Genomic DNA, 27,625 nt, shown 5'->3' on the forward strand with positions numbered 1-27,625 from the left:
CCTGTCTTTCATTATGGCAAATTTAAACTTCCATTTAAAATGATACCAATTACTTTGGTGAGTTTCTTAATAAAAGTTGCAGTAGACAATCTAGTAAGAATTATGTGTGCCTTCATTTGACAAACTATATAATATGCTTTTCATTTTATATCTGCTTCTAACTTGAAAATGCCTCATTGGATAATTTCAATCTGTTTTCTCTACCAAATCATCAATTAAGAATTTTAGATTACATAGGATTGGAGGGAAAAAAAAAATAAACCAGACCACGACATGTGACAGTATCATCACCTGTTATTTTCCATCTTACCAGAACTTGACTCACCTACTGCCGAGCTGAGATTTATATCCGCAGCCCTGGCTTGGCAGTCAGTCTCTAAAGGACTCTGAAGGGAGCTCCAGTGAAGCCTTTGCTGGGGGCTGCAGGGCCTCCTTCCCAGCTGCCAACTCTGAATCCCAGAGGGGTGAGGAGCGATGCTTGAATGAAGCGGAGCTCTGCTTGTATCAAACTTGCTACATGCAAAAGTAGTGGGCTCACACAGTACAAATCCATGCAGTGGCTCCAGCCTGCAGACCTCTGCACATGTTAGTTGATAGACAGTTATCACCTTTCCGTCCAGTCCTCCAAAAATTGTGTGTGCAGGCTGCATTTTTTTAGTAGTTTTGCATAGTTCAACATTCCTAGGTTTCTCTAATTTCAGAAATCTGGAAATCAGACAGCTCAAGGGTAGGTAGCTGGTAATATCAGGCTGCCAGCATAGGCCTGTGTGGCAGAACGACCTGTTTTTTGTAAGCCTTATTTCCATTAGATGATTTACTCCCTAATTTTACAGGAAACATTTTAAGACATATAGACATATTCTAGCTGAATTTCTCTTCTGATTATGATCTTATTCTAAGGTTTAATCTTATTTATTCTGCGCACATAGTCTTCAGTGACAACTGTTTGGAAAACTGTTATTAACCCAAAGATGCCTTTTAAAATTACATATTCCAGCTGGCTTGCAGGGAACACAGCAATCAGTTGGTGAACTTGCACAAAAACATGCATTTTGAGATAATCAGTTCAGATCCAGTGCTAGCCAAGGGCTCTGGGAGGGTGAGGAGGTGCAATTTTCGTTATCCATTAGAAAGCAGTCAAATTTTGAAAGCATTTATCTGTTTTGAAGCTGCATCATTAAAAGTTGGTGCTCAAAATGAAAATCTCTGTTGCTTCATTACATGGACCTTGTAATGTAAATATGTGGTGGCCAGTTTAAGTCGTAGGGGCAACTGAAGGTCAGACACTGATGCCTTAACTTTCCCCACTGAGTGAATGCACTAGAGCACTGATGGGTAAAGAAATATTCCACATGTGGAAGAGCATCAGAATGCATCTCTATGAGGGCTTGGCTTTGAGAAGATGGTCCTGAAATATTAGCAAAAAGAGGAAAAGTTTGCAGTGCTTTGAGAATCTAAAATGTAAGTTTCCGAGGAGAAGAGAGTTGACACAACCTTGATCAGAAAGATCACATGATATAAAGAAAATTGTAGTTGTCCAATTAAAGTCAATCAAGAAATGTCTGTAAAAATGACATGGTAAATTCTCTCTTAATGACTTGCATACTGAATTACCTCACTTTTTATGTTACAGGAAGAGACAATTTCTAACACCCTGTGCTGCACCACCACTAACAACATATGTGCTTTCTTCTCCTTTTTGACCATCACTACCAGCAAATATATTTAACTCAGAACTTTGCAAAAGGTTTTTTGACTGATGCATAAAAGTGGGTGAAAATACAGCTATAATGCTGTATGGCTGATTAGTGCTGCATTTGTAGCAGAAGTAATTTAACTTTCTTCACCCAGCAAATAGATTTGATCAGCAGTTTGATATTACACGGCAAGGTACCCTTTCTGTTGAGCAAAACTCAACAGAAAGAGTTAAGAGTATTTATTTCCTGACTGTAAAGAAATTATAAACAAGAGAGATGGGAAGCTTAAAGTGTTTAGCATTTTAAATGTGCTGCTATGGATATGCAAGAATCAAATAACAAATGTTATAGCATTGTCAACTCCTAGGAAGTTGCTCCATTGAGTTACTTGTATGCAACTTCCCTGATAGCTCTGTCATCATATCTGGGACACATTCCTCTTTCTGTGGCCTCTGTTAATAGGATGACTAAGGAGAGAGAGAGCACAGCATAAGTTTCCCTAGTTCTGCTGATTCCTGCCTGTTGGTGCAAGTCAGAGCAGTATCCATGGTACTCCATGGATATATATGGTATCCATGTTGGGAGACTGCATCTGGGTGCCCAGGCGGCCAAGGGCCAGCATTGGTTCCTCACCCCTTGACAGCGACTCTGAGTTGCTTTGCAGTAATTACAGCAGAGGACCTGTATCTTTGGTACTGAAATCGAGGTGATTGTGTTCATACTTCTGTGAATCTGGGTGCGCCGACACCTCAGCTGGATACTGATGCAATTAATAAGCGTTATGGCTTTGCTCCAAGTGGCTAGATCCTGAAATACTTCACCTCTTTTAATTGTTGAAAGGGAAGGTAGAGCTGAGGATTGTGGAAATCTAGAAATGAGAAGAAAGGTGACAGCTCCCAGTGGGGAGAGAAGATTCTGCATGCTTGTGTCTCTGTATTAGTTGGGTGTACATACACAAATTCCAGTCAAGTGATATGTGCTTAAACATTGTCATGTCAGCCACAGTTTTATGGGAAGTAATGCCTTTCTTATGAGTGAGGTGAATTTTGAGGCAGTCAGTAAAACATGGATATGAAGACCAATGTATTACCCCAGAATAACGGGAGAAGAGAATTGTGTGTACAATTCAGATGGTTAATGCAATTGGAAGTAAACACAAAACATGTGTCTTCATTTTGGATATAGGCATGGAAAAATATTACAGAAGTGGAAAGTGGGTGATCAGAAATTAACTGGATCAATTTTATCGGAAAAAGAGAGTGCCTTTCTCATTTCACTGTGGGTAGAAAAACCTTAACGTTGCAGGGGAATGTAGTTTGGTGTCATCCTAGAAGTAAGCATCTGCTTGTCCATTGTGGGATGTTTGTGTTTAAGAAACCTATTGTTTTCTGGAACTGATGCTTCTATAAAGAAATTTCTCTTGGTGCTGGCCTCAAAGAATCACAAAGGTGTTTTAAACACTGTTATTCTTCATCCTCTTTCTACTGGCCCCACCCTAGCAGTAGTCCCAGCACTTCCATAAAGATGTGCTACAGGACAGCTGTAATAAAAGAAGCTCTTTTATACTTTCATTTGCTGTTATATGAAAATGGAGTAGACACAAGCAGGTGACAGCACTTAAAATGTAGTGCAGAAATTTTCTCTTGTCTAAAACAGTCATGTGAACAAGTGCTGGGTGTTACTTCCACCACAGAAGATACGGAAGTACTAGTGTAGCATTTGTAAACCTGCTTTCAAGATAATCTAAAGACATTATTTTCTTAGAACCACCCCTTTTTACTCTAATAGCCAAATGATTTCTGTAGAAAAAATAATTTGGCTTTTATGTTGTGAGCAACAGAAGAATGACTGCTTCTAAAGTGTTGCTTTTTAGTGAGATATTAATGGAGAGATAATCCATTTACATTTTTACAGCAGAAGTTTTGTAATGGTTTTGAGATTCATTTAATCTTTGCATTTGTGAAACAGCCTCTACTGAAATACAGCTGAAGTAATTTGCTGTGGAAGAATAAAGTAGTTTGTCAAAAAGAAAAAAAAAAAACTTGAGGTTCCATACAAAATCCTGCTGTTGAAATAATCATCTGTTTTTAAAATACTTTAAAAATATTTTTTCACAAGCTTCTTGTAAAGTGGACCAGAATTGTAAATTCCACATGCTATATTTTCAGTAAGGTTTTTGAATGCCTTTATGGGTAGTGAGATGAATAAATATGGGTGACATGTTAGTTTGTATTAATCTTCTCAACAGCAGTTGTTTGCTTGTTCTGCCCTATCCCATTGAAATTCTCTTCTAGGTGACCAGTGTTTTGATCTGCTTGTGTCACACAGTCCAGCTGGAAAAAGCACCAAGACTGCCATTATTCTGTGCTAGAAGGGCTGTATAATTGCAGTATAGAGCAATTTTCATTTACTAATGAGTATTATGTTACTCTACTGTCTTGGCATTGCAGGAACTAGACAGTGATTATTTGAACTGCAGACGGTGCCCTGCTTATATGTTTTCTGCTGCTTAGGTAACCTTTGCAGAAGAATTGGAGCAGGGAACAGGGGAATAAAGAGGGACTGACAATGCACATCTGGTCAGGCAGCTTATTGGTAGTTGGTGATGTTGCACTTTGAAAAAAAAGCCCACATGGAACCAAAAAATACAATACAGCTGACCAAATGCTTGGATGCTTCAGCACTAATAAGGAAAGAACCTGGGGCATGAAAAAAAGAGCCGCCTGAGTGAGGGAACGTATCCCAATAGTAAAGTCTTGCTACATTCTGTTTTTTTCAGATCCTTTGGAGGATGGGAACATTTTAAATTACAATAACTTGACTCACATGGCCAGCTCTGCACTTAGCATTGCTATCTGTTGTGTTTACGTAATTGGCTGTTGGCTTGTATATCCTGATTGTGTGTGCATAGGTGTCTGTGTAAATTACAAACAAAGCAGGTGATTCCTTGACTTCCTTTTTAGTATTCTGCTCCAGTACCTGTAAGAATTGGACAAATGACATGATTTTCTGGCATTATGCATGATGTAGCTGTGTGTGAGCTCCACAGCTCAGGGAGCTCTCATGGCCTCTTGTTATGTGATCAGTTAGTGAGCAGAGGACACATGCTAGAATTACCCTTTGCACATGTGTCTGTACAACTCGGGATTCTGGATGGCTCCTTGAACGGCATGTACTTCTGGAAATGTAGCAGAGGTGGAAAAAACCTGCTGCTCAAGTGTGCTTCTCTTTTTTGCACAGAATACGTGAAGAACTGGGGTAGCACACCTCCCTGTAAGAAAAGGAGGCAAAGGAGGCCTACAGGTTTTCTTCTTTTTAAATAAAAACAGATCTTATATGGCCCATATTTATTTCTTACAAGCTGTTACAGGCAGAAGCAAATCATTGAAGTTCCTGCAATCCTATATCAAGCCACTGGACAAGGAAAAAGGAAAGGAGCAACTGTGTATTTTTTAAATAGCTTAATGGAGGGAAAATACCTCTTACCTAAATTTGAATATTATCTGGAAGATGTTTTGGTATAGCCTGTTAAGTCAGTGGTTTCAAAACAAGTCCCCACTAGGTGAAATTGTTGTCTGGGCTGTAGATGAAGATCAGACAAGGATCACAAGATGGTGGGTTTGGATTTAAGACATGAAATACACCCTTCTGAGCAACTGTGTGCAAGATGGACAGGGCTCTTTAGTCTTCTGACCCAATCCAAGAAGCTTTTCTAATGAGGAAGCATAGCTGGCAACATGTGACTGAATTCCTCGGTTTGCTCTTCTTGTGCATGTGTCTTTTGCTTTACCTATTAAACTGTCTTTATCTCAACCTGTGAGTTTTCTCATTTTTACCCTTCCAATTCCTTCCCCCATTCCATCAGAGGAGTGAGGGAGTGGCTGTGTGGAGCTTAGTTGCTGGCTGAGGTTAAACCACAGCAACTTGCAACCTTTGAATATAAACTCCCTGGCTAATTTTAGGGTGAATTCTAGAAGGGAGATGATATGTCCCTGGAATGCATCATTCATTTTCACATTTAATACTTGTTCAGAAATGGAGCTAAAACTATTATCTTCAATGCTTAAACAAATCTTGTGAATTACAAAAAGATTCCTACACAAATGGGTTATGGAAAAACTATTCTGAGTTAGAGATTAGTCTTCAGAAGTTACTTAGTTCTCTGTGGGGAAATTTGCTGGCTGTTTACACTTTTATGAGTGACTTTTTAAAATAGAAGTTTTCTTAATTTGAAGACCAGATTTCAAGTCAAGGTCATTTTAATAAAAAGTGACTCTTAGATGGAGAAATAGTATATTATAGAAAAAAAGAGAGAGTGATTCATAAAACAAATTAGGCTTAGATGAGGTTGCACTTGCAATTAACTATAGATTCCACAACTCAAGATTGTCCTTTTCAGAAAAGCAATTACCCTGTCATTAAGACAACCTATTCAGAATCCAAAACTTTGCTCTTTTCATCCTGAATTTCTCTGTCAAGCCTGTGTTCAAAGAGAACCTTCAAATGTGAGCTGTATTTAAGCAAGTGTAACCAGTAAAGTGAGTTAACCTGAAATGACTCCAGGGGGAATGGTAAAAGCAATTGTAGCAGTCTCTATATAAAATAAACCAGAAAGAAGAAAAAGAAATAACTTTCTACAGGGAGATCAATAATGAGCAGGACTCATGTTTTCTAAAGACCTTGGGAACCAGCCCATAACTTAACTTGTTAAATGTTGCTGACACTGAAAAGACTGATTTCTTTTTTCCCCAGAAGGTTAGCAGACCTCTGACAATTAAGACCTTTAAAAAAATGTCAGTTTTGACATCCAAACCAAAGATATGCAGGAAAACTGTTACTTAGTCTTGAAAATCCTGTGATGAAATCCTTCACTTCTGCTGGACCTTGATGTTAGAGAAATTTCAGTCTGTGCCTTTGGTCAACTGAAAAGAATGCATTTCCCCTTCTTTGGGTCTAGTATCTTAAACTCCCTTTGAGCATATGTGATTTATTTTTCTGTTCTTTGAGTGCCCTGTACAACGTTGTTCCTTGGAAAAAACCTGTGAGAAGGAAAAGTCTGTGGAGATGTGGTGTCCTGAGAATGGGAAATGTGGTCAATTCCTGAGCTTTAACAGACATTTGCTGTACAGCAACAAAAATAAAATGTTTGGTAGAGTGTTTTCATTGGAGACAATGCTTTCAGTTTGCTGGATCAATCTCTGATGACAACCTGGTGAAGCTGCTGATGTAAAAGAAACTAACAGCATCTATCCAGGTCTTTTTGATCCTTCACAGATTTGGTCCAGGTAAGAACTTTTCTCATCTCATTTGTGCCGCACATTAGATCTGCAGGGTAAAAGTGCTTTTTTGGTCTATTTGTTCCCTTTTTTTCCTCAAAATGTTTACTGGTATCTGGAGCACAACATTACCTAAAACTGAGATGCTTGTTTTCTCTTTTAAACTGTGCATTTCTCCCATTCTTCTTTGGACTTGGTAAAGCTCTTCTCGTCTCTTTCTCTTTCTTTCTCTTTCTCTTTCTCTTTCTCTTCTCTTTCTCTTTCTCTTTCTCTTTCTCTTTCTCTTTCTCTTTCTCTTTCTCTTTCTCTTTCTCTTTCTCTTTCTCTTTCTCTTTCTCTTTCTCTTTCTTCTCTTTCTCTCTTCCTCTTTCTCCTTCCCTCTTTTCTCCTTTCTCTTCTCCTTTCTAGGCAGGCATATCAGAAACTAGTGAGTGGAGGAAAACTGTATTGTTACAGCCAGGATTTTCTTACATCTGTACTCTACATATCCATGGAAGATTAGGAAACAGTTTGACTATATTTGTTGTCAAGCCCTCTTTTGAAAGAAGTGATATAACAAACCATTGAAGAAAACTTGGGTTGCTGATGATCACTAGAAATGTTTACTAGCCTTAAAATTGCACGAGCTTATGGGGAATTGTGGTGTGTTCTGATGAGTGTATTTTATTAACAAGATGCTTCATATTTTAATGGGCTGTTTCTCTCAGGCATTTGAGGTGCTATTATGCTAGTTACTCAATTTTATGAAGTTAAACAATAAACATTAAAAGTAAAACCTCAGGAAAATTGCCGGAGTGTAAAATAGATCTGTCCCTTGGTAGTTTTCATTTACTTTCATTTTCAAAATGTTTTTCTTTCAGTTTACTAACATGTATTCTACTAGTTTGAGCAAGGAAAGACAGGCTTTAATCTAGGCCTCTAAGTCTGAAGACACAGAAAGGAATGATTTATTTTCTCCAGAGGATGGCAAGCTTTGTTTTCAGTTAACCCAAGCGTTTCCAGTATAAGGCCTGTCAATGCTTCTGCATTTGAAATCTTTGTGATTAAACCATAGTGAAGTTGAACTTGGAGGTCAGGTCAGTAAAAACCCTAAATGGTTAAATTAGAACAAATAGGTAATTGGTGTATGTTCAATGTTTTCTACATTACAGTACTGGCACCTTTTTGTGTTTATGAAAAATTTATGAAGCTTATGAAGTTGCTTAGCTTTCACATGCATGAAGCTGAGAGATTGTGTGTTTTGTTTGGGCAGAGATGTGAAAGTAAACACACAGCCTAAGGGGCAAATAATGCCCATTAATTCCTTTTATTTTCACCTGGTGTGTGAACATGTAATTAAGTTTCAGGTTACCATCGGAAAACCCTATGCTGCCTGATTAATGTGAGTCTTTCAAAGGTTTAGGAAGGTGTAGTTATTTCTCAGGAAGGAACAAGACTTCCCTTCTCCAAGGTGCATTGTAAACCATGTGGACAATGAGAGAAGGCAGGCTCCACGTATAAGCCCAAAATTTCTAGTCAGGAATCTCTCCTGCCTTGCAGAACCATTGCTTACTACTCAACTTATTAGCCCCAGGTACAAAAGGCTCAATTTCATGGCACAGATGGCTTTTCATCTGCCCAGACAGCTGGGCTGATTTCGCCCTTGGACCTGTTCTACAGGAGGCCTTCAAAAAGCATTAAGACCTGTAGGGTTTGGGCTCTGCTGTTGAATAAGTGCACTCCTCCCAGTTGCTAGTTTGTTGAAGACAGTGCAAGTGTGTTTATCATTCTGGTGCTTTCAAAGCAATGAGTGAATGTGCTTGTCATCATGTCTTGACTGTTTGTTCTATTGCTTTGTAGACTTTTAATTTTTAAATGGTGTTTTAAAAATATTGAAAGAACCTTGAAGAAAGGGTTATTAGAGGAACAGTAACCTTCCCTGTGGTCAGCAGCATTTCTGTTCCCCAGTCAAGCTGTTTAGGAGAGGGAGCAATGCAATGAACTGAGTATACAACCACCTCTCTGTGACTTGTGGCACTGGAGACAGAAGCACCTCAAACAGAGGACAATTTCTGACCACCCTGTGGTTGGCTGGGGCTAATGCCAGCACTTGCCAGGGACTGCTGTGCAAAGCAGTGACAGCTCAGGTCTCCAAGGGCTTGTTAACACCCAGCACCACCTGGGACAGATGAGTTGGCCCTGGAAGCAGGGAAGTTGCATTCAGCAGTGTTGTTTCTGAGTGAATAAATCCATCTGGGCCTGAAAAGCTGACATGGGGCCAGCTCTGATGTCTCTCCATCTGTGGCACAGTTTCTTACAGCCCCACTCTTCCTGGGTTCCCTTGATTTCAACTGTACCATCTGCCTCCTCAGTTTTGGGACTGAGCAAATTGATAATGGCTGTATTTGCTTCTGTAGCCCAGTTTGGACATCTCTGCAGCCCAGATTAGTTGATCTCATGGGTCATGATCTTGTTTAATGCACAAATGTCCTGTATTTGTTTGTGCCTTTTGGTTCTGACTTATTTGGCACATTTAGTAGAGATGGTCTTTATTTTCTGTGGCAGAACAGCAGTATCCTATCTCTAGGCCCCCAGCCCTCAATCTGAAACTTTTTAAGTAGGGTAAGGATGAGGAGAAAGATCCTGATCGAGTGGAAGGGGAAAATCCAGCATCAAAAACTGGAAAGTGGTAGGGACAATTCCTCTGATCAATAGTTGAGATGATCAGCAGGAAAAACAACAAGCCAGCATTTCAGAACAGTTTGAAGCAGTAATGGGAGAAGCTGCATTAGAATTAAATCCTTCAATACATTTGCTGCAGAGTTTTTCATCAACGGATGAAAAAGATGTAATTTAATGAGTTCTGAGTAAAGCAATCTTAGATGTGACTAAAAAAACCCCAAAACAAATACAATCATGCCAAAAATAGAAAAGGTAGTGGAGCCTATGAACACTTCCCAATTCTTTGGACTTGTTCTTGGGTTGATGTTTTTTTTCCTTCTTCTGTTTTCCTTACTCCCCTGCATCAGGCAGTGTTTGGGATCATCACCTTGTTGTCACATTTGCTTGGGGAAACAAATCTGTCACAGCAGTTTCCTGTCAATACCCTGTCTAGAGTTAGCAGCATGTGTCTAGCTCCAGCACTGTAGGATGATGTAGCTTTTGCTGATAAAAACCCACTCTTTCCAATATCTGTTGAAGAATGAACCACACGCTGGCATTACCCAGATTTGGAAACCAAGTGTGCTATCAGAAGCAGAATATGTAGCAATTCTTTGAAGTCACAGTTTCAGTCTATGTATAGATTCAGATTTCTGTGGAGCATAAAATTATTCACATTCAGAATTAATTTTCTGATGTTCTGTGGTTTTTCAACCCCACTTTTTATTTTTTAGCATTTATATAAAAAACAACTAATATGGCATTAATATTTCCAATGTAGTGCTGTACCCATATGTACAAGGATCCCACAGAGAGTTGTCAGTATCATTACTTTTCTCTGACCTGTTTTTTCATTCTCATTAGGAGTTTACATTGCCTGGTGTATTACTGATAGTGTCAGAGAGGCCAGTGGTTTGAAGAGACTGATTATGTAAGAACTGTTGAGTGGCTATCTGTACCAGTTTGCAGAAATGTATTCCTGTAACAGGAATTTAAAATAGACTTGAATCAATCTACAGGGTAAGATGGTAGCATTGTTTGTAAGGTAATGTGTCCTAAGAACAGATACTTAAATGTCAATGACAAGCACTAAGCAAATGAACATGTTTGTCTAATCAGTTAATGAAAATCACTGCACAGCTATAGTGTGAAAATTGTGAATGTTACCTTGGGAATAGCTTCACTGAGAGTTGTATCAGAGGTTAAAAATTATAGTTCTGCTTTCACCAATATATGGAAAGCAGAGATTCTGTAAATCCCAGAGTAAATAGGGCAAGTTAGAGGACAGAAGCCAAAGAAGATAATGCACATTCATCTACAAATGTGGATCCACATAAATCTTGCTGGTTGTTTTTATGACACCAAGTTGGGCGGGAGTATTGATCTTCTGGAGGGTAAGAAGACTCTGCAGAGGGACCTGGGCAGGCTGGATTGATGGGCCAAAGCCAACAGTATGAAGTTCAACAAGGCTGAATGCAGGGTCCTGCACTTGGGTCACAACAACCCCTGCGAGCCCAGAGGCTTGGGGCAGAGTGGCTGGAAGACTGCCCAAAGGAAAAAGACCTGGTGGTATTCATTGACAGCCAGCTGAATAGAAGCCAGCATGTGCCAGGTGGCCAAGAAGGCCAGTGACATCCTGGTCTGTATCAGCAATTGTGTGGCCAGCAGTTCCAGGGCAGGGATTGTCCCCTGTGCTTGGCACTGGTGAGCCACACCTTGAGTGCTGTGTCCAGTTTTGGGCCCCTCACTGCAAGAAGGACATTGAGGTGCCAGAGTGTGTTCAGAGAAGGGCAGCAGAGCTGGTGAAGGGTCTGGAGCACAAATCCTGAGAGGAGCAGCTGAGGGAGCTGCGGGTGTTTAGTCTGGAGAAAAGGAGCCTGAGGGGACACCTTGCTTCCTACAATTAGCTGAAAGGAGGTTATAGTGAGTTACGTGTCAGGCTCTTCTCCCAGGTAATAAGTGACAGCATGACAGGAAATAACCTCAAATTGCACCAGGGTTTAGATTGGATATTAGGAAAAATTCTTCATAGGCAGGTTTGTAAAGCATTGGAACAGACTACCCAGGAAAGTGCTGGAGTCACACCTGGAAATGTTCAAAAACCATATAGATATGGCACTTAGCCATAGCCATGGGGTATGGTTAGTGGTGGAGTTGACAGAACTAGCTTAGGGGTTGAACTAAATTATCTTAGAGATCTTTTCCAACCTACACAATTCTATTATTTTCTATGATTCTATATAGGAATTAATGTGGTTACTATTTTTTAATAATCACTGTCTATATTGAACCATTCAGCTCAGTTTTGTATCATGTGAAAAATTCCTGCTGAAATAAAATGACCACCTGCAATTTAGCTGGAAATTTAGGCTTTTTAATGCAAAAGATCAATAAGAACATTCTAATTTGTATTACTTTTAAATAGAGATGTCTTTTTAGGCCAACAAATGGGCTGAACAGAGAATAAGTAAACTGTGCACATCAGCAGGTCTGAATCAATAGGCTCAAAGATTTGATGAACCACATCAAAACAGACAGGTAGTAATAGCTATGAACGAGGCTCTGTGACACACTGAAGATTATCAGTGGGTCAGTATAGTGGAATGTGAAGGATTCCTTGGGAATCAGCCTCTCTTCAGGCAAGACAGTTCAGGAGGCAGTCAAAATGCCATATTAAGCTCAGCCGGCACAAATTTCCTCCTTCCTCAGAAATGCCAATTTCCCCCTTTCTCACAAACTCCATCCAGAACTCAGTCTGGAAGCAGTTCTGCTGGCCTAGGGAACCATGGGTAACCGAGCTGGTTCAGCACTCTTGCTGAAGACTGGGTCGGTACATGGACAAACCTAAAAAGTCATAGTCCCACTGTCAAGCTCTTGACTGACATATCTTTTCCTATCTCTGTAGTATGATCAATGCTTTAAAAAAGTGAATTTGTGGTATTTGGCATGACCCTTTCCCTCTCCCTGCAGTAGAGTGAGCCGTTGCCTGGAACACCAGCTAACAGTCATTAACTTAAAGCAACAAATAGGATGCTGTCCTCCATGATGAGGAGGCCTCCCAAAATGGCTGGGCAGTTCTTCCCAGCAGGCAGGCAGACAGTGACTGAACATTGTTTTCCAAGGAGACTGATTCCATGATGCTCCTGTTTGTTTCAGGAAATGTATGGTTTCACAAGCAATATCCAAAGAAGGTGCAATCCAAGAACGTCTTGCACAATTCCCTAGCTGACATAAGACCATCTTTTGTTTCAGCATCCTTTAGTGTATACCTTTCCTTCTGTTCTTAACACTAAAAAATCCATTTGTAAGGATTATGTTACCAGTACCCCTGCTCAGGAGAGACTGACTACACGTAATGCATTGCTGCCTGAAGAGCAACCAAGAGCAGGGCCCTATTTGTGATAGTTGTTGCTGAAAAACAGAAAATACACTTGAAAAAGTAGTCTAAAGACCAAGCAACTGAGAAGTAGACAAATTCTAAAATTATTTAAAATGCTCTGAGGCAGAAGGAAGCTGAGGTGAAGTGAGCAGAAGAAGAAGAGCCAGAAGGCAGCAAGTTCAAGGAAAGATGATCCAGACAGAACTGTAGGAAATTTTCTAAATTCCCCAAGGGCCTTGGTTTAGCATCTTCTGCAGCAGTTTCTCTTGGATCCAGTCCTTGGCTCCATTCTCCTTTCCCTGCAGCGAATCTGGATATATCATATCAGTCTTAGCTTTCTGCAGAATTTACTGCTATAGGATTTTATACTGTCTCTTACAGTGCAGTACGCACTCAGCTACATTTCAACTCTTTCCCATGGCCCAGCTTGATACTGAGCTGTCTGAAAACAGCAGCACTTTCCTCACCAGTAGATTGGCCCAGAATTAGAATCATAACAAAACAGAATATTCTGAGTTCAAAGGTACCCATCAGGATTGAATCCAACTCCCAGCCCTGCTCAGGACATCCCAAGAGTCATACCATGTGCTCAAGGGTATTGTCCAAACGCTTCTTGAACTCTGTCAGGCCTGGTGCTGTCACCATTTCCCTGGGAAGTCCATTCCAGTGATCAGCCACTCTCTGGGTGAAAAATCTTTTCCTGAGAGCCAACCTGAAACTTCCCTGACACAACTTCAGGCCATTCCCTTGGGCCCTGTCACTGGTCACCACAGAGAAATGATCACCACAGCACTACAGTGCCTGCCCCTCCTCTTCCCCTGACAAGGAAGTTGCAGAGTGTGATGAGGTCTCCCCTCAGTCTCCTCATCTCCACTCTGAACAGATAAAGTGTCCTCAGCTCCTCATACATCTTCCTTCCCCTCAACGCCCTTCACCATCCTTGTAGCCTTCTTCTGGACAGTCTTTAAAAGCTTAATGACTTTTTTATATTGTGGCACCCAAAACTGCCCCCAGCACTCGAGGTGAGGCCGCCCCAGTGCAGAGCAGAGCAGGGCAATCCCCTCCCTTGCCCAGCTGCAATGCTGTGCCTGATGCACCCTCAGACACAGCTGCCCCTCGGAGCTGCCAGATGCAGTGAATTTAGTTTGAATGTGATGAGTGCTGCAGGGATGGCACAGCTGTGGGAAGGTGAGCTGTAGTCTTTGTCGTGCAGTCAGTGGTACCATCCTCTAGTAGCAAGATTGTTGGGAAAGATACCTGAAAAAATAATATAAATGTTGAAGAGGCTCCAGGAGGAGACTGACATTTAGCAAAATGTCTTTCTTTGAAGACTGACAAATTAATAAATGATGGAATCAAAACTGGAATCCTGCAGTGTAACTTCAGAGTTGGTGGCAGAAGCAGAGCAGCACTTTAACACTTTGCCTGAAGCGAGTGAAAAAAAACCTGTCATGAGTTAAATGAGAAATGTTCAGGTCATAATTGCCTGGTGCAAATTTCTTATTTCCAGTAAACTGTAAACAGCCTTCAGACATAAGTGGCCCAGTGTTCAAGACTGCTAAGTACCAAAAGTTTTGTGGGTCAAGCTGTGTTGAGAATATAATGTGAAACAAAGGAGCAGGAGAGATGTTGTGAGAATGAATGTACAAAAAGAGCACAGTCCTCTATCTTTGAAAGCCCACTCAAAAATATTTAGAGCTGCTTTTGAAGCAAAATACCAAATAATTGTATTACATGCAAAATGAGAACATTTGATTTTGAAGTCTTTAAGACATAGCCAGAAGGGCCCAGGATGCCAGTTGAGGCCCTAAGGTAGTCCTGAGTTTTAATGTCAGCCTGTCTGTCTCAGTATGATATTACTGACCTGCCCTGTCTTGTGAGGATTAATTACTTAGTTTGCACTGCCAGTTTGAAGACATAAAGCACATCTCATGTCTCATAAGGTCTGCATTAAATTATTCAAGAAAGCTCTAAGCACTGGTTTGAGTTTGTTTTCTTTTTAAGTTGTCTGGCAGCACCTTTAAAATCTACCTATGTCTAACAAGATAAGTTTTTTTCAGGCTGAAAGGAAAAGAGGAAGAGCAGGCTGTTTTGAGATGTTTTCAGTTCACTCAAGCCATTTTAGTTTCCTATAGCTTTAAGTCATAAATCTATTTAGAATATGTTAATATAGTGACGTTTGTGAATGGACATTTGAAATGCTCTTTAAGTATACTCTTTGACTGTGTCCTCAATGCCAAGAACTCCTCAAGAAAAGATTATCTTAACATGCGAACTTCAAACCTTTATACTTTTTTTTTGCGTTTCATAATTTGGTAGAAAAACCCAACTGTTCCTCCCAGCATTTTGAGGGGCAGTTGTGCCTCTCAGCTGATTATCTGGGAGCTGCTGTTGGCTTCCAGGGACAGAGAAGAATCAGAGCAAGTAGGGCCCCTGAATGGTATGGGGGCTATAAAATCTGTCCTAAAGATTAATATGAACCAAACTCTGGGGAAAAAAAAAAAAAAAAGGGAGTACAGATTTTACAGATTTCAGAGTTTGCAGAAGGGTAGAAAACTGGCCTGACACTTAATGATCTGCTCCTGCTCTTCTGAATTGGCTCAATCTCTTTGTGAAATTACAAAAACCCACAGTAAGCAAGCAAAGCATCTCCCTAAACCTTGCTGACAGTAACTCGTATAGCTGAATACCAGCAGTACAGTGAGAGACTGCCTTTGTTTCTTTATTGAGACAATTGACCTAAGGTCAATGGATAAGTTCTTTCCAGCACTCAGTCATGTGAGTGGTTGTCTGGTCTCCTAGGTTTGAGTGGAGCATTTTTTTTCCAAATGAGAGAGTTTCCAGTAAATGAGATATTTTGAGGTAATCTTTTCCCATGGGGGTAGTTGATCCAATCTGTTCTTTTTCCTATCTCTTGGTTAGTCCCAGCCATTTATACTTGTTCACTTTGGGCTCTGATGAAGTAAATTCTCTCTGCAGGGACCTTTGCTTCAAGTGTGCAGGAAATGGCCTAGTCTGATCATCTTCCCCGCTAGGCATGAGACAACTTTTCCATTCTCTCTTTTTCATATTAAAGATACTAGGAGGGAATTTCTTAATACATATAGTAAATGAAGATTTCAGACTACACCTAAGCTCCTACTTTAGACTTTAAGATGCTCAGAAAGTAACAGTGGTGTCTGCTCTAGGCTTATGTATGTATGTCCAAGTGTATGTATGAAGTGTATCAACAGTTGGAGCATTCCACTGGCATCTTTGTTTTTCTCCATTTAGAATCATTCCAGTGAGAGTCTGTGACCAAATATGTGGTCCTTGTCAAATAAATACTGTTCTGTATTAATGCCAGTAGCCAAATCTAAAGAGAGGAGCAATCAGGTAGAAGTAAGCCTAGGTTTTCTTTACAGTGGTATTTTATCCCTGTTGCTTGTGTAAAAACTCCATTCCTCTCTCCACAAGTTCTTTTAACTCTCCAGTAAATCATCTTCTCTACCTAAAGCAGGGGTATTTCAAATGAAAGAAGATGTTGGATCTACTTTTTTACTGTTTTTTCCCTTGGGGCATAGGTAAAGTCCTAGTCTGATGTTACTACCATTAAAATGTCACAAAACCAGGTGATCTGGGATATGAGTAGAGGAAAATCTAGGCAAAACAAGTTTTTTAGTGTTCTTATGCTCTTAGAAGTCACCTTTGATGCTCTGGTGTACAACAAACACTTTACCTGTATCAAATAAAACAACTGGGAGAAGTTTTGCTATAACACAAGGCAATAAATTTTAGGAGGGGAAAATAGAAAGAAAAGCAAAATTAAGGACCATATTAATACTTCTTCTTTGCTCTTCTGAATGACAGTACTTCTTCTTTGCTCTTCTGAATGACAGTACTAAGGGTAGTTCAGTGCTTACTTGATTACCCACGCATGTTACAGCCATCAGGCACGACCATTTTGTGAAGTGCAAATATTTAGGTTGTATTTGTCTATGTTGTGCTTGTTCACAAACCCTATTCTTTGCAGATTTTTTACTTCTGCTTTCTGAGTGGCACTTCTGTCACATTTTTGAACTAGTATAATAGTGGTTGACATTTTTATATCCTGAAGGCCTGCAAGAGAATTTTAGTACCTGTAGGAAAAGTTGCAAATCTGGGAATGTATATTTAGGTGGGAGTAAGTCATTTTCTGTCATCCCTGATTTAAGTGTTTTGAATGCCTGTTAGAAAGACCCCCTTTTTCCTTTTGGGTGTAGCTCCCCCTCGGCAGCTGTTCTAACATAACAGAAAATACCATTGCTAAGAGGAATCCTCTCTTCTCCTTTCCATTGAATTGATGTGACATGATAGTCAGTCAAAATAAATGCCAATGGCAAAATAAATCTTTCAGGAAAAACTGAAACACCTTCATGAATCTGGAAAGCAGTGGCTCCACAGTGGTTGGGTGGAATACTGGCAGGGCAGCTGTCATAGTTTCAAACAGGGTTTTCAGTGCATCCAGTGAAGCTGAGCATGGCCCACAGCGATGTCTGATGAGAGGAAGGTGAGAAGGAGATGGGTTGCTTCTTCCCTGGGAATAATACTTTTTTATTTGCCTTTGTGACTCCCCAGATTTCTACTGGCTGGAGGAGGTCAGGAGACCTCTTCCTCTGTCTGGGTTAATTTTGCAAACTAAGCTAGAGGTCTACAGGGTCTGGCATGGGTTTGTGCAGCAGAAACAGATCCCTCAGTCAGACTCTTTGTGTGTTCATTAATAATGCTTTGAGGGAACATGGAAATGCTAACAGACTGATGCACAGATCTCTAAATTTTACACTGTGGTAGCAGTGAGGGAGTCCTGCATAATAATTGGCCAGAAGGAATGGCAGTATCTCTGCAGCCCCAAACTGGCTGCTGATTGCTACTCTTTCCCCTCAACCCTCTGTGCTGCTTTGGGTGGCATCACTTTGGCTAAGCTTCAGTTAACTCATCTGTAAAATCAGGATAATCAGATTTGCCTACCTTATGGAGATTAATTTATTAAGTTTATATTGCAAAGTGATGTGAAGGCATAAAATGTTATGGAAATGTTGAGTGGTAGCCATGTTATATTAATTTTGTTTATTGAGTCCTATCACACATAATGTCAATGCGCTTCTGCAAATTATGGCAGCACAAGCTAATCAAAATGTAGGCTGTTCTAATGCTCGTTTTTATTTTGCAATACTCTTGCTAGATTTCCAGATCAATATGAGCTTGGTAAATAAATAAATGGCCTGTCTTTTGTTTAGCAGCACAGGCCATTTCAAAGTGTGCTCTGGAATATGGCTGGGAGCTTTCCTCTTTTCTGCTTTCTGTAATCTGATTGTCTCACGATTTTAGCTCCTGTGTCTTATTTTTCCTGTGCTTTCTAAAAGTGATTCTGCTGCACTTAAATCTCTTTGACCCTTGATTTTGAATTTCTGGGTTTAATGCTATCACTTTCATTGATTTTGATTTGAATTTCACTGCATCTTACCATCCTTATAGGTATGAGCTCAGTACTAAATGCTTACATGTGTAAACTGTATGGGAAAAAAAGAGAATTAAGGGCCTGGCTACTTCATCTACCAGGGGATAGAGTGATTGACTATAGAGTACTGAAGGTTTTGCTCTGCCTTTTCCTGTTGTGAACAAATGTGTTTTCTCAAAACCACAGCTAGGAAAGGAAGCAATACTTGGCAAAGAAGCTTCCATTAAAAGCACTTGCTGGAAATGTCTGCACAGTGTTCCTGAAAAATACGCTTCAGGACTCTGCACTCTTCAATTTGCATTCTTTAAAATGTACAAAGAACTTTGTCAGGGGACCTATGTGTCTTGTTCTGGAAGCTGTTGCAAGATAAAGAAGTCCATCACAGCTTGAGCCGCTCGAAAGGCAAAGCAAACCCCCAGGTGATCCTTGAGTCCTAGAGGCAGGTTGTTCAAGAGAGAAAGGCATTAGCAGTGACACAGAGGGCATGAAGTCTACTACACAGAGAGCTCATCTTGTTCTTCACTGTAGTGGCAGAATGAAATTAGGTCTTCCTGTAATCAGACCATTTTCAAGCAGAATCAGACCATTGTCAAGCAGAAGAAGGAGGGGTTGAAGAAGTAGAGTGTCTAGATGTAAATGACGAATTCTCCCTGAAAACAGTAGCTGGAGAAATGCACTATGTAAGTGTAGGTGTTTTCATTATATTCCTACAGAAAAGCTGTCTTTGAAAGCGTGGGCTTGACTTCTGTGTACATCTGCCATTGCCTACATACCAAGCAGCGTGCCAGGGACCAGACAGTACACAATGCACTTGGCATTATCAACTTGTTCAGCCCCAAAAAGTTTGGTGTCTCCCAGGGCTGACATGCAGCAGTAACCACAAGGGGATTGGCCTGGCCAAGCGGGAAGTAATTCCCAAGTCAGAGAAGTTGATCTGGCTCCTGAGCTGCTTAACTTTATTAAGGACCAGATTTTGATGTTACTAAGCCCAGTTTAAACCTAGAAGAACTTTTCTCAAGTGGATTACTTCAAGGGGTGTTGCTCCAAGTCTGGCACTTTCCCCTCAAGGCAGAGTGGATTCTTTCAGTAGTGGTGTCTCAGGATTCCTGTAATAGAAACTTCCCCTTGGTCCATAAACACATTCTCCTAATCCAGGGAGGTCCTGCAACATTGGCACTGGGTGTATTTTCCATATAAAGAAGCAATTTCAAATTCATTTTATTAGGCTTCAATGGTTTTCTCTTGGGACCTGTGTAGTTAAATTCTTAATAACTCATTTGTTGAGCTATTCATTCTCAGGGATTTGAATGTTCTGCCTGTGTTCCTGTGGGAAAACGCCAGACTCAGTCTCTGTGTATCAACCCCACGTGGACTAAGACTTGATATCGCACCATCCGCTGTCACATATTGATTCTGCCCAGCTTTTACTGAGTGTTTGCTCTTCTGTGGGGAAGGCTTTGATCAGTCTTAGGTTGGCAGCTCAGTAGAAGGGTGATCCCTCCCTACATCAAGATCTCCACAGAGGGAGATTTTGTTTCTCTTGCCCAGGCTGTGTAGATAAACAGTGTTGTATAACTTCCACAGATGGTGTGGGAGAGTAGGTCTTCATTGGGAGATAAATTGTACAAATAATTGGACAGAGGCCACATGGAGAAAAAGGGGTAAAGAAGATGAAAGGAAATTCTGGTTTTAGGTAATAATATACAGAGGGTAAACATACCGGACTTAATGCAGTCACAGAACCACAAAATCACCAAATTGTTAAGGTTGGAAGGGACCCAGTTTTTTACCGGCAGCGAACCTGCTGAGGAGGCACTCCATTCCTTCATCCAAGTCATTGATTAATAAGTTAAACAGTACTGGGCCCAGTATTGATCCTTGGAGGGACACCACTAGTTACAGGCCTCCAGCTAGCCCTGTGCCACTGATCACAACCCTCTGAGAGCTGCCATTCAGCCAGTTCTCAGACACATCTCACCATCTGCTCATCCAGCCCGCACTCCCTGGGTTTGCCTATGAGGGCATTAGGGGAGACAGTGTCAAAAGCCTTGCTGAAATACAGGTGGACACACCCTTTGCTCTTTCCTCATCTGTCCAGCCAGCTGTCCCATCATAGAAGGCAATCAGGTTGGTTTAGCATGATTTCCCTTTTGCAAATTGATGCTGACTACTCTTGCTCACCCTCTTGTCTTTCACTTACCTTGAGATGGCCTCCAGAATGAGCTGTACCATCAGCAATCCTATCAGTGAGAGAAAAGTAGGAGACTGGATAATTGTGGACCCATGGAGTATTAAGGGTCTGGCTGCCAGGGGCTCAGCATAATTAATGATCTTTGTTTCTTTCACATTAGCAACATATGGTATCAGAAGCCTTGGAAATTTCCAGATTTCCCAGCCTGGAAACTGCAGTTAGTGTTTTCAATGCACACAGCTTTGGTCTTGCCCATTTTTCCTCACATGTTAATTAAAATGCTCCTGTTAATGAGCAAATGAGCAAAGGTTGAGCCAAAGAGGTGCATTTGAAGTAATTGAGGGTAAGATTTTATTTGGCAAGACAGTGTTATCACCTGTAAAGGTGTCTGCCATGGCGGCCTCCTGATGCAGAAATTGGCCGTGCAGCTGTAGGCAGCCGGTTCAGATAAAAACTGAGGTGTAAAGTCTACAGTATGAGAAACAGGAACATAATAATGAGGAGGTTGTGGATGTACTCACAAGGACAAAGCCAGACTAGCTTGGTGCATCCCTGAGAAAAGGAACAGACAGCGGATGTTAAAATTAATAAACTAAATTAACTGCGTACAAGGCAGGAGTGGTTTGGTTTTCTACAACATACAGAGGTGCTGCTTTATCTTACTACGGGAACTGCTGTGTCAGAATATCATCTGTCTATTTTGAACATAATCTTTCAAAATGTCCTTCTCAGAGATCTGGCTAAATTGTGGTCCTTCAGGTCATGCAGAGGAAAAGCCACTGTATTTGGCTGTGTTTTCCTCCTGAATGCCTACACCTTTCCACTGAATGCTTTCTTTCATATGCTTGTATAATAAACTACCTTCAACCAATAACTCTTTACACATACCTGTAAAATTTAAATGAAGCGTGTTGGTTTAGTAGCTGCTGCAAGTTAAATTCACAGATGGAACTGGCAACAATGAAGAAGAAAACTTACTGGCTATGAGGGAAACTCAAAGTAATGCATTTTTGAGACAGAATTTTAAGTGTCATCAGTTAGGGAAAAGTGACATGATTTCAAAAAATCCTTGTAGTATTGTAAATATGTCTAATAGGCAAAACATTAATATTACCAGTGTTTATTACTCTGAATAAAATATGGTGTTTTCGGATCATAGAGAGTCAGGTAAAGTTTATTCCTATTTGCATGGGTCCATATCTCCTGGGTCTTGTGCAAAGAGAAAGAAACCCAAAAAAGCTTAGAGCAAATTTCAGCTGAAACTTCAGCATTAGGGTTTTATTTATTTATCTATTTATTTATGATCCCTAAATATTATTTGTTGATTTAAGTGTAATTTATTTATAAGTTAAAGCTTTATTTATCTTTTGGTTTTTATGATTCCCATATGATTATAATACCATATTTCCTCATAAAGTTATTTAAATTTATGAAAAAGTTGCAAAAACTTTTTTTTTTTCCCCACTTCAGAGTGCATGAAGCTGTTGTATTAGTAATAGCATCTAAGCAAAGGGATTTTCCTGTTTGATGTGTTGGTTTTGAACAATTTTGATTGCAGGTAGCTTAATTGTGTATTTTGTTCGCTTGGAAGGAAGTGTTGTTATGAAGGAATAATTATGTTTGATATAGTGAGTAAAAGTTTCCAAAGTGACTTCACCGTCAGCTTAGGTCAGCGATGGTATTTCTGCTTCTGAAGTCATCTGGACGTATGCATTTGTATATTCTTGTGCATCTGGACCTCAGACTCCTAGGAAGCAGAACTGATGTTCCTGTGGTCTCAAATTGCCTTCTGAAAATGCACCCATTTTCAGTAAGTCCAGAGTCAAGCCCTATTATACATATTTCCCATCAAACTTGCCATGTTCCCTGTTGTATATAATGAAACTTGGATGCCTTGCAGAACAGGTAATGGTAAAAAGGATCAGAGAGGTTGCAGGTCTCTGTGTTCACTGGTCTCTCCCCTGCACTGTTAGTTTTGAAGTGTGGGCACTCAAGCTAAAATGTCTGACTGTGGAAGAAAGCCTGACTTGTTGAAATCTATTGTTGCTGTTGACAAAAGAATTGGAGGATATTGCATAAAGGAAATACAAAGTGTGAATGAACCTCTCATTGTGGTAAGTGGCATGAAGTAGGTCAGTGTGTGTGCAGCAGACTGTAACAGCTGCTAGCTTTTGCTTGAATTATGAAGAAAGCCTCATCACAAATGTAGTGTATTTTTATAGAAGACACCTTTTCTGAAAGAAACCAAAGTTTGGTGCTTAGACAAGACGGGAAAAATCACAGTTCCACGTATTTTTATTTCAATAACATTAGAGAGCAATGGAGGGGAAGGAAATCTACTTCTGTGCTGTGAGAGTAGCTTTGACGGATGACTAAGTGCCAGCCTGGGGAATTACAGTAGCTGTGTGTGAGGCATGCTTTAGTTTTTCTAGATTTTGAAGGAACTGCAGAGTTTGACCTGTAGGTGCCAGCTTGGTCTATTTTTAGAATTTACCTGAAAAGGACACTTAAGAAGAGGCAGCATGTGCTGTCTTCAAAAGCACTGTCTGTCTTGCTCTTACAGAATAGGCAGAGCCAAGCTGGCTACCACAAATAGCAATAAAAATTTCCTGGATAAAATTCCTCTAGGGCCAATGGACACTAGGGCCTCTGCATTAATGAGCATCAGCCCCACGACTGTCTCTTGCATGTTATGGACTCTGAGCATGCTGGGCAAGGGTCTGTAGAGATGGCTTGTTTCTCCAAGACAACCCAGCTGGAACTTCAGCCATGCTGTTGAGGGCACGGGGTTGCAGAAGCATCACTGTTTGTTTCTGTTTTCACCTCTGGTATCAGCCTGTCACAAGGAGTTGGAGGTCTCTTGGATGCCTTAATTTTCAAACCTGGTTCAACTTTATGTCTTCATTTCCCCATTTAGTCTCTGGGGAAAGAGCTGTGAGAGTTGGTACAATCATGAGTCTGAATATGATTCAGACATGAACATTTCCTGACCTTATGGGATGAAATGTGGGCCCCAGAGAAGTCAGCAGGATTTCACTCTTGACTTTGCCAAGATTGACGTTTCACCTGTGATGTCTGCTGACAGCAGAGAGAGCGTGGGCCTTTGAAGGGCGAGCATCTGAATATATACATGCAGTGTTAGTAAGACCGATGAAAATGCAAAATGCCACTGAAATTCTGTAAGCCATCAAAGCAGGGAGACATTAAGGATGCCTGGGATATTTCAGAACACCTAACTGATTTGCCCATGGGAGATCTGTTTCAATTGGCTTCTGAGTCCCTAGAGCACCTCAGCCAGGATTGTCACCCTGTCACTGGCCACGGAAGACTGTGTATTTGTAGGTTCACCTCCCTGTGAAGAAGTAGTGTGAATTGCCCTGTGCCTGTTACAGCGGGATTACTTCTGCTCCAAACCTAGATCTAATATTGCAATCTTAGGCACCTCTGCAGTGTTCTGCTCTCTGTACTGCAGATGTGCCATCTATCAGAAAGATACCTGCAAACAGCAGCTCTGGGAGGGATAATAAAGCTTAAATGTATTGGAGAAAGAAGAAGGTTGGAGCAATACGAATCTGTAAATTGCAGCAAGATGCCAGGATTTTTGAAGGAATCTCAGACTGAATAAAGTGACTGTGCTGATAACGAAAATATATAATCCCTTGTGAAACTCAGCTCCTGTGCAACCTACAAGCCCTTAAACCTTATTTTAGAACGAGCTAAACTCATTGCAGGAAAGAAGAGCAATGACAGCAATAAAATCTATTGGGGAACATGGCTTAAGAGGGATAAATGCCTGGCAGAAAAGGAATATTTTGTAGATGTCAATGAATTTTAAACATACTTTAGGAACAAATTGTTGTCGATGGCCTAGGAGGTAGGATTGCTGTAATTTATGACTTTGACATGAAGAAGGATGCTACATAACACAGTAAGTGCTTGTATGTGTAGGTAGTTCTGCTGGTGTAGGAGTTGTCATTTCGACTCACTGTCAGTCCTTAAGAACTATTTCTCTGCTGAAGTCACATGTCCTGCACTTTGATTTAATTTCCAATCTGTTTGGTTTTTCCTTCATGGTTACATGTGCCTGTAGCTATTATGGTTCTATTTTAGAAACAGTGGTCTTGTCCCCCTTGTGAGAAGCTGTGTTTATAGGTGGTCCTCGCATATTAGGGAACATCAGGAAAAAACATCCAGACAGCAGCAGTTGTCAGAGACGTGAAAATGCATGAGACATGAGGATGAATGAAATGTTTTAGAACTGCTCAGGTAAGGGAGAAAACAGACAACAGGTGATATGATAGCAGAATGTAAAAATAATGAATAGTGCAGAGAAGGCTTGTTGCATTCTTGTACTTACTGATTTGCACATATAATGCATCCAATGCAATTAGAAGGCACCACATTCAAAACATTTAAAAGGAATTTTTTTTATGACAGAAGTGCATAAATAATCACTGACACAAGAATCTCTTGAGCAAAAGAGTTCCAGTGGGTTTGTAAGCAGTTTAGACTAATGTATGAATGAAATCTTTCTGCTTTGATACATAAGCCCAGTCATTAATGGATAGGAAAAATCTTCCACCATTGGCTTGCTATCGGGGAAATATTCTTTATTGGGCTTGGAACAACTTTCTTAATAAACCAATATTTGATGCTTGAAAGGACCAGAAGGCTCTTGATCCATTTTACAGCACTCAGCTGCCTGTTGCTATAAGTTGTTTAAAGCTAAGTCCCCATATTTCACCTCCTGCTATTTGAGGGTTATTTTCTTTGTCCTAGCAAAACACTAATTTTTCAACTCACCTGCAGATGACAGCTTCGTCATTAAAGACATACATAGTTCTTTTTTGAAATTCAACTCAGAGAGCTAGATTAATTTTAGGGTAACTTTTCAGTAGTCATTACCATTACTAGAGTCCCTAGCTTGGTTGAGGATGTTCAGGAAAAAGCTATTTTTGCAATAAATTAAAATCTGTTGGTTGAATGGCAGTTGCTGAAGTAGCAAAATAAAAGTAGCAAAATAAAAATTTTGTTGCATAGTTAACGTGATATGGAACTAAAGATTAATGTGATGTGAAAATACTGGACAGTGCAAGGATACAAACTGAAGGAAGCATGGTTACAGCTTCCACATTATTCTGAATTTAGAGCCAGAGCCTAAAGGCATCTCACTGCCGCAGGAGAGAATGGAATCCCTCAGAAAGGGCAAACAGGCCTTTCAAATACCAAAGCATCTGCTGTATGGAAACTGATAGAATTTGGAGTTTCTTTCCAGTTCAAAAATACCTTTTCACAGAAAGGCTGACTCAATCAAATGCTTTGATTTTAACAGTACAAGGAAGACAATAACAAAGCAAGCCCCACAAAAGGCTACTGAGATGGTCAGGGGTCTTGAGTATACCACTCATCAGGCAGAGGAAGAGAGCTGACATAAACCAGAATGGCCTCGAGAGTGTTTTAAAGGGGGAGTTCTCAGCACCACTGCTGCAGCTGACTCTTCTCCAGTGTTACCTCCTCTCCTCTGGCATTGCTGTGAGGTTAGAGAGGCCAATAGAGACAGCTGCACTGAGAAATGCTGTTTGCTCCAGCCATCACTGGGCTCTGTGAAGGCCATTAATACAGCAGAGATTACCTGTGCCTTTTAACCCCTGGCATGGTGTGTCCCAGAGTTCTAAAAAATACCTTGACTGCAGGGTGCTTCCCAGTGAAAGGATTCTCCACAATTAGATCCATTTATGAAAGCATGTGTGCAGGTATTATGTCTAAAGCGGAAAATCTGGATCTGTATTTTTAGACTTTAGCACAGAAAATCCCGCGCTGTCCCTTCCCTTAGAGAACAGTATGCCATCAGGGACATGACAGGATGAGCTTTCCTTTTTTCCCTGAACAGACTGCCAGTGAAGTTGGAGAACGTGATCCCCAGTGCAACAGTAAAAGAGAAATTTTAAAACATCTTCTACAAACTTTTTATCCTCACTTCAGGAGCGCAGAGACATTAAGAAATCACAGAATAGTTTTCCTCATCTGATTGGAAAGATAAAGTTTCTAGGTGACTTTTTTCTCTCTCTTTTTGTTCTTTAAAGATGAAAAGTAAGTCTCCTGTTGGGGAGTTCCCTTAGCCTAACAGGGAAAGGGTTTGGCCATTTCTTCTGGTTTTTGTGACAGAGACATATGAAAATAGCTCTTGACATTTTGAAGGCTCTTTCTTTCATTTCTTTCTTTTCTTCTATTAATTAATTTATTTGTTTTAATTTCTCTTTCTTTCCTTTGTCCATTAACATGTTTGGGGTTTTTTTACACGGTTATGGAAGTGTTGAAAAGACTCTTCCCCTGGAGAGTAGATGTTACCAATGCAGTTTAGCTTTGACTAGCCTGTAAACGTGACTACAGAGTTTTCATAAACGCCGACCTTGTTCAAAGGACATTCTTAATATCAGTAACAACAGCTGCGCATTTAAAATGCAACCGGAATCCTGATCTATTTTCCTTCCTTAGCCCTTTGTTCCTTGTTGAGTTCATAGAAAAGCAAACTGACTAATCAGAGGTAATCTGTAATTGAGTTCAACAAATCCACTTGAATTGGTACCACTGCAAACAAAATTCTCCCCTGGGTGAGTGATACTTTTGTTTTACAAAAAAATATGAACATTTAATTAAGAGTTTTTCATGTCCAGCTCTGGATCTGGTCCTGTGAGCTGATACATGCATTCAGCTCTTAGTGAACCTAGAGGGAGGGGGAGGAAGGTGATGGCAAGTTGCAGATCAGATTCTTATGCAGAGTGTGCACAATGAAAGTAAATTCCACATTCACACAAAGTAAATTCTTCCTGAATACAAATAGGAATTCAATTATATTTCTTCACCTAAGTATTTAACAAAGACACTTTTTAACAGCATGAAATATGTTTGATAAGCTTTATCTAAATGCTAATAAAGAATTGCCTCCATTATGCAGAAGGTAAGTCC

General features: G+C 40.4%; 1 protein-coding gene across 7 annotated transcripts in view; it reads left to right on the plus strand.

Annotated features, from left to right (window-relative positions):
* Positions 1-27,625, plus strand: part of FARS2 (phenylalanyl-tRNA synthetase 2, mitochondrial) — a 232,023-nt gene that overhangs the window by 180,965 nt on the left and 23,433 nt on the right. The window contains exon 6 of one of the 7 annotated variants that reach the window (XM_068198758.1): positions 3,992-4,015. The exons of the other annotated variants lie outside the window; for them this stretch is intronic. Coding sequence (XP_068054859.1) covers positions 3,992-3,995 — 4 coding nt within the window. The 3' untranslated portion in view covers positions 3,996-4,015. Of the gene's footprint in view, positions 1-3,991; positions 4,016-27,625 lie in introns of those variants that run through there. 7 annotated transcript variants of the gene reach the window in all.

This window comes from Anomalospiza imberbis, chromosome 1 (assembly GCF_031753505.1).
Source record: "Anomalospiza imberbis isolate Cuckoo-Finch-1a 21T00152 chromosome 1, ASM3175350v1, whole genome shotgun sequence".
Classification (NCBI taxonomy): Eukaryota; Metazoa; Chordata; class Aves; order Passeriformes; family Viduidae; genus Anomalospiza; species Anomalospiza imberbis.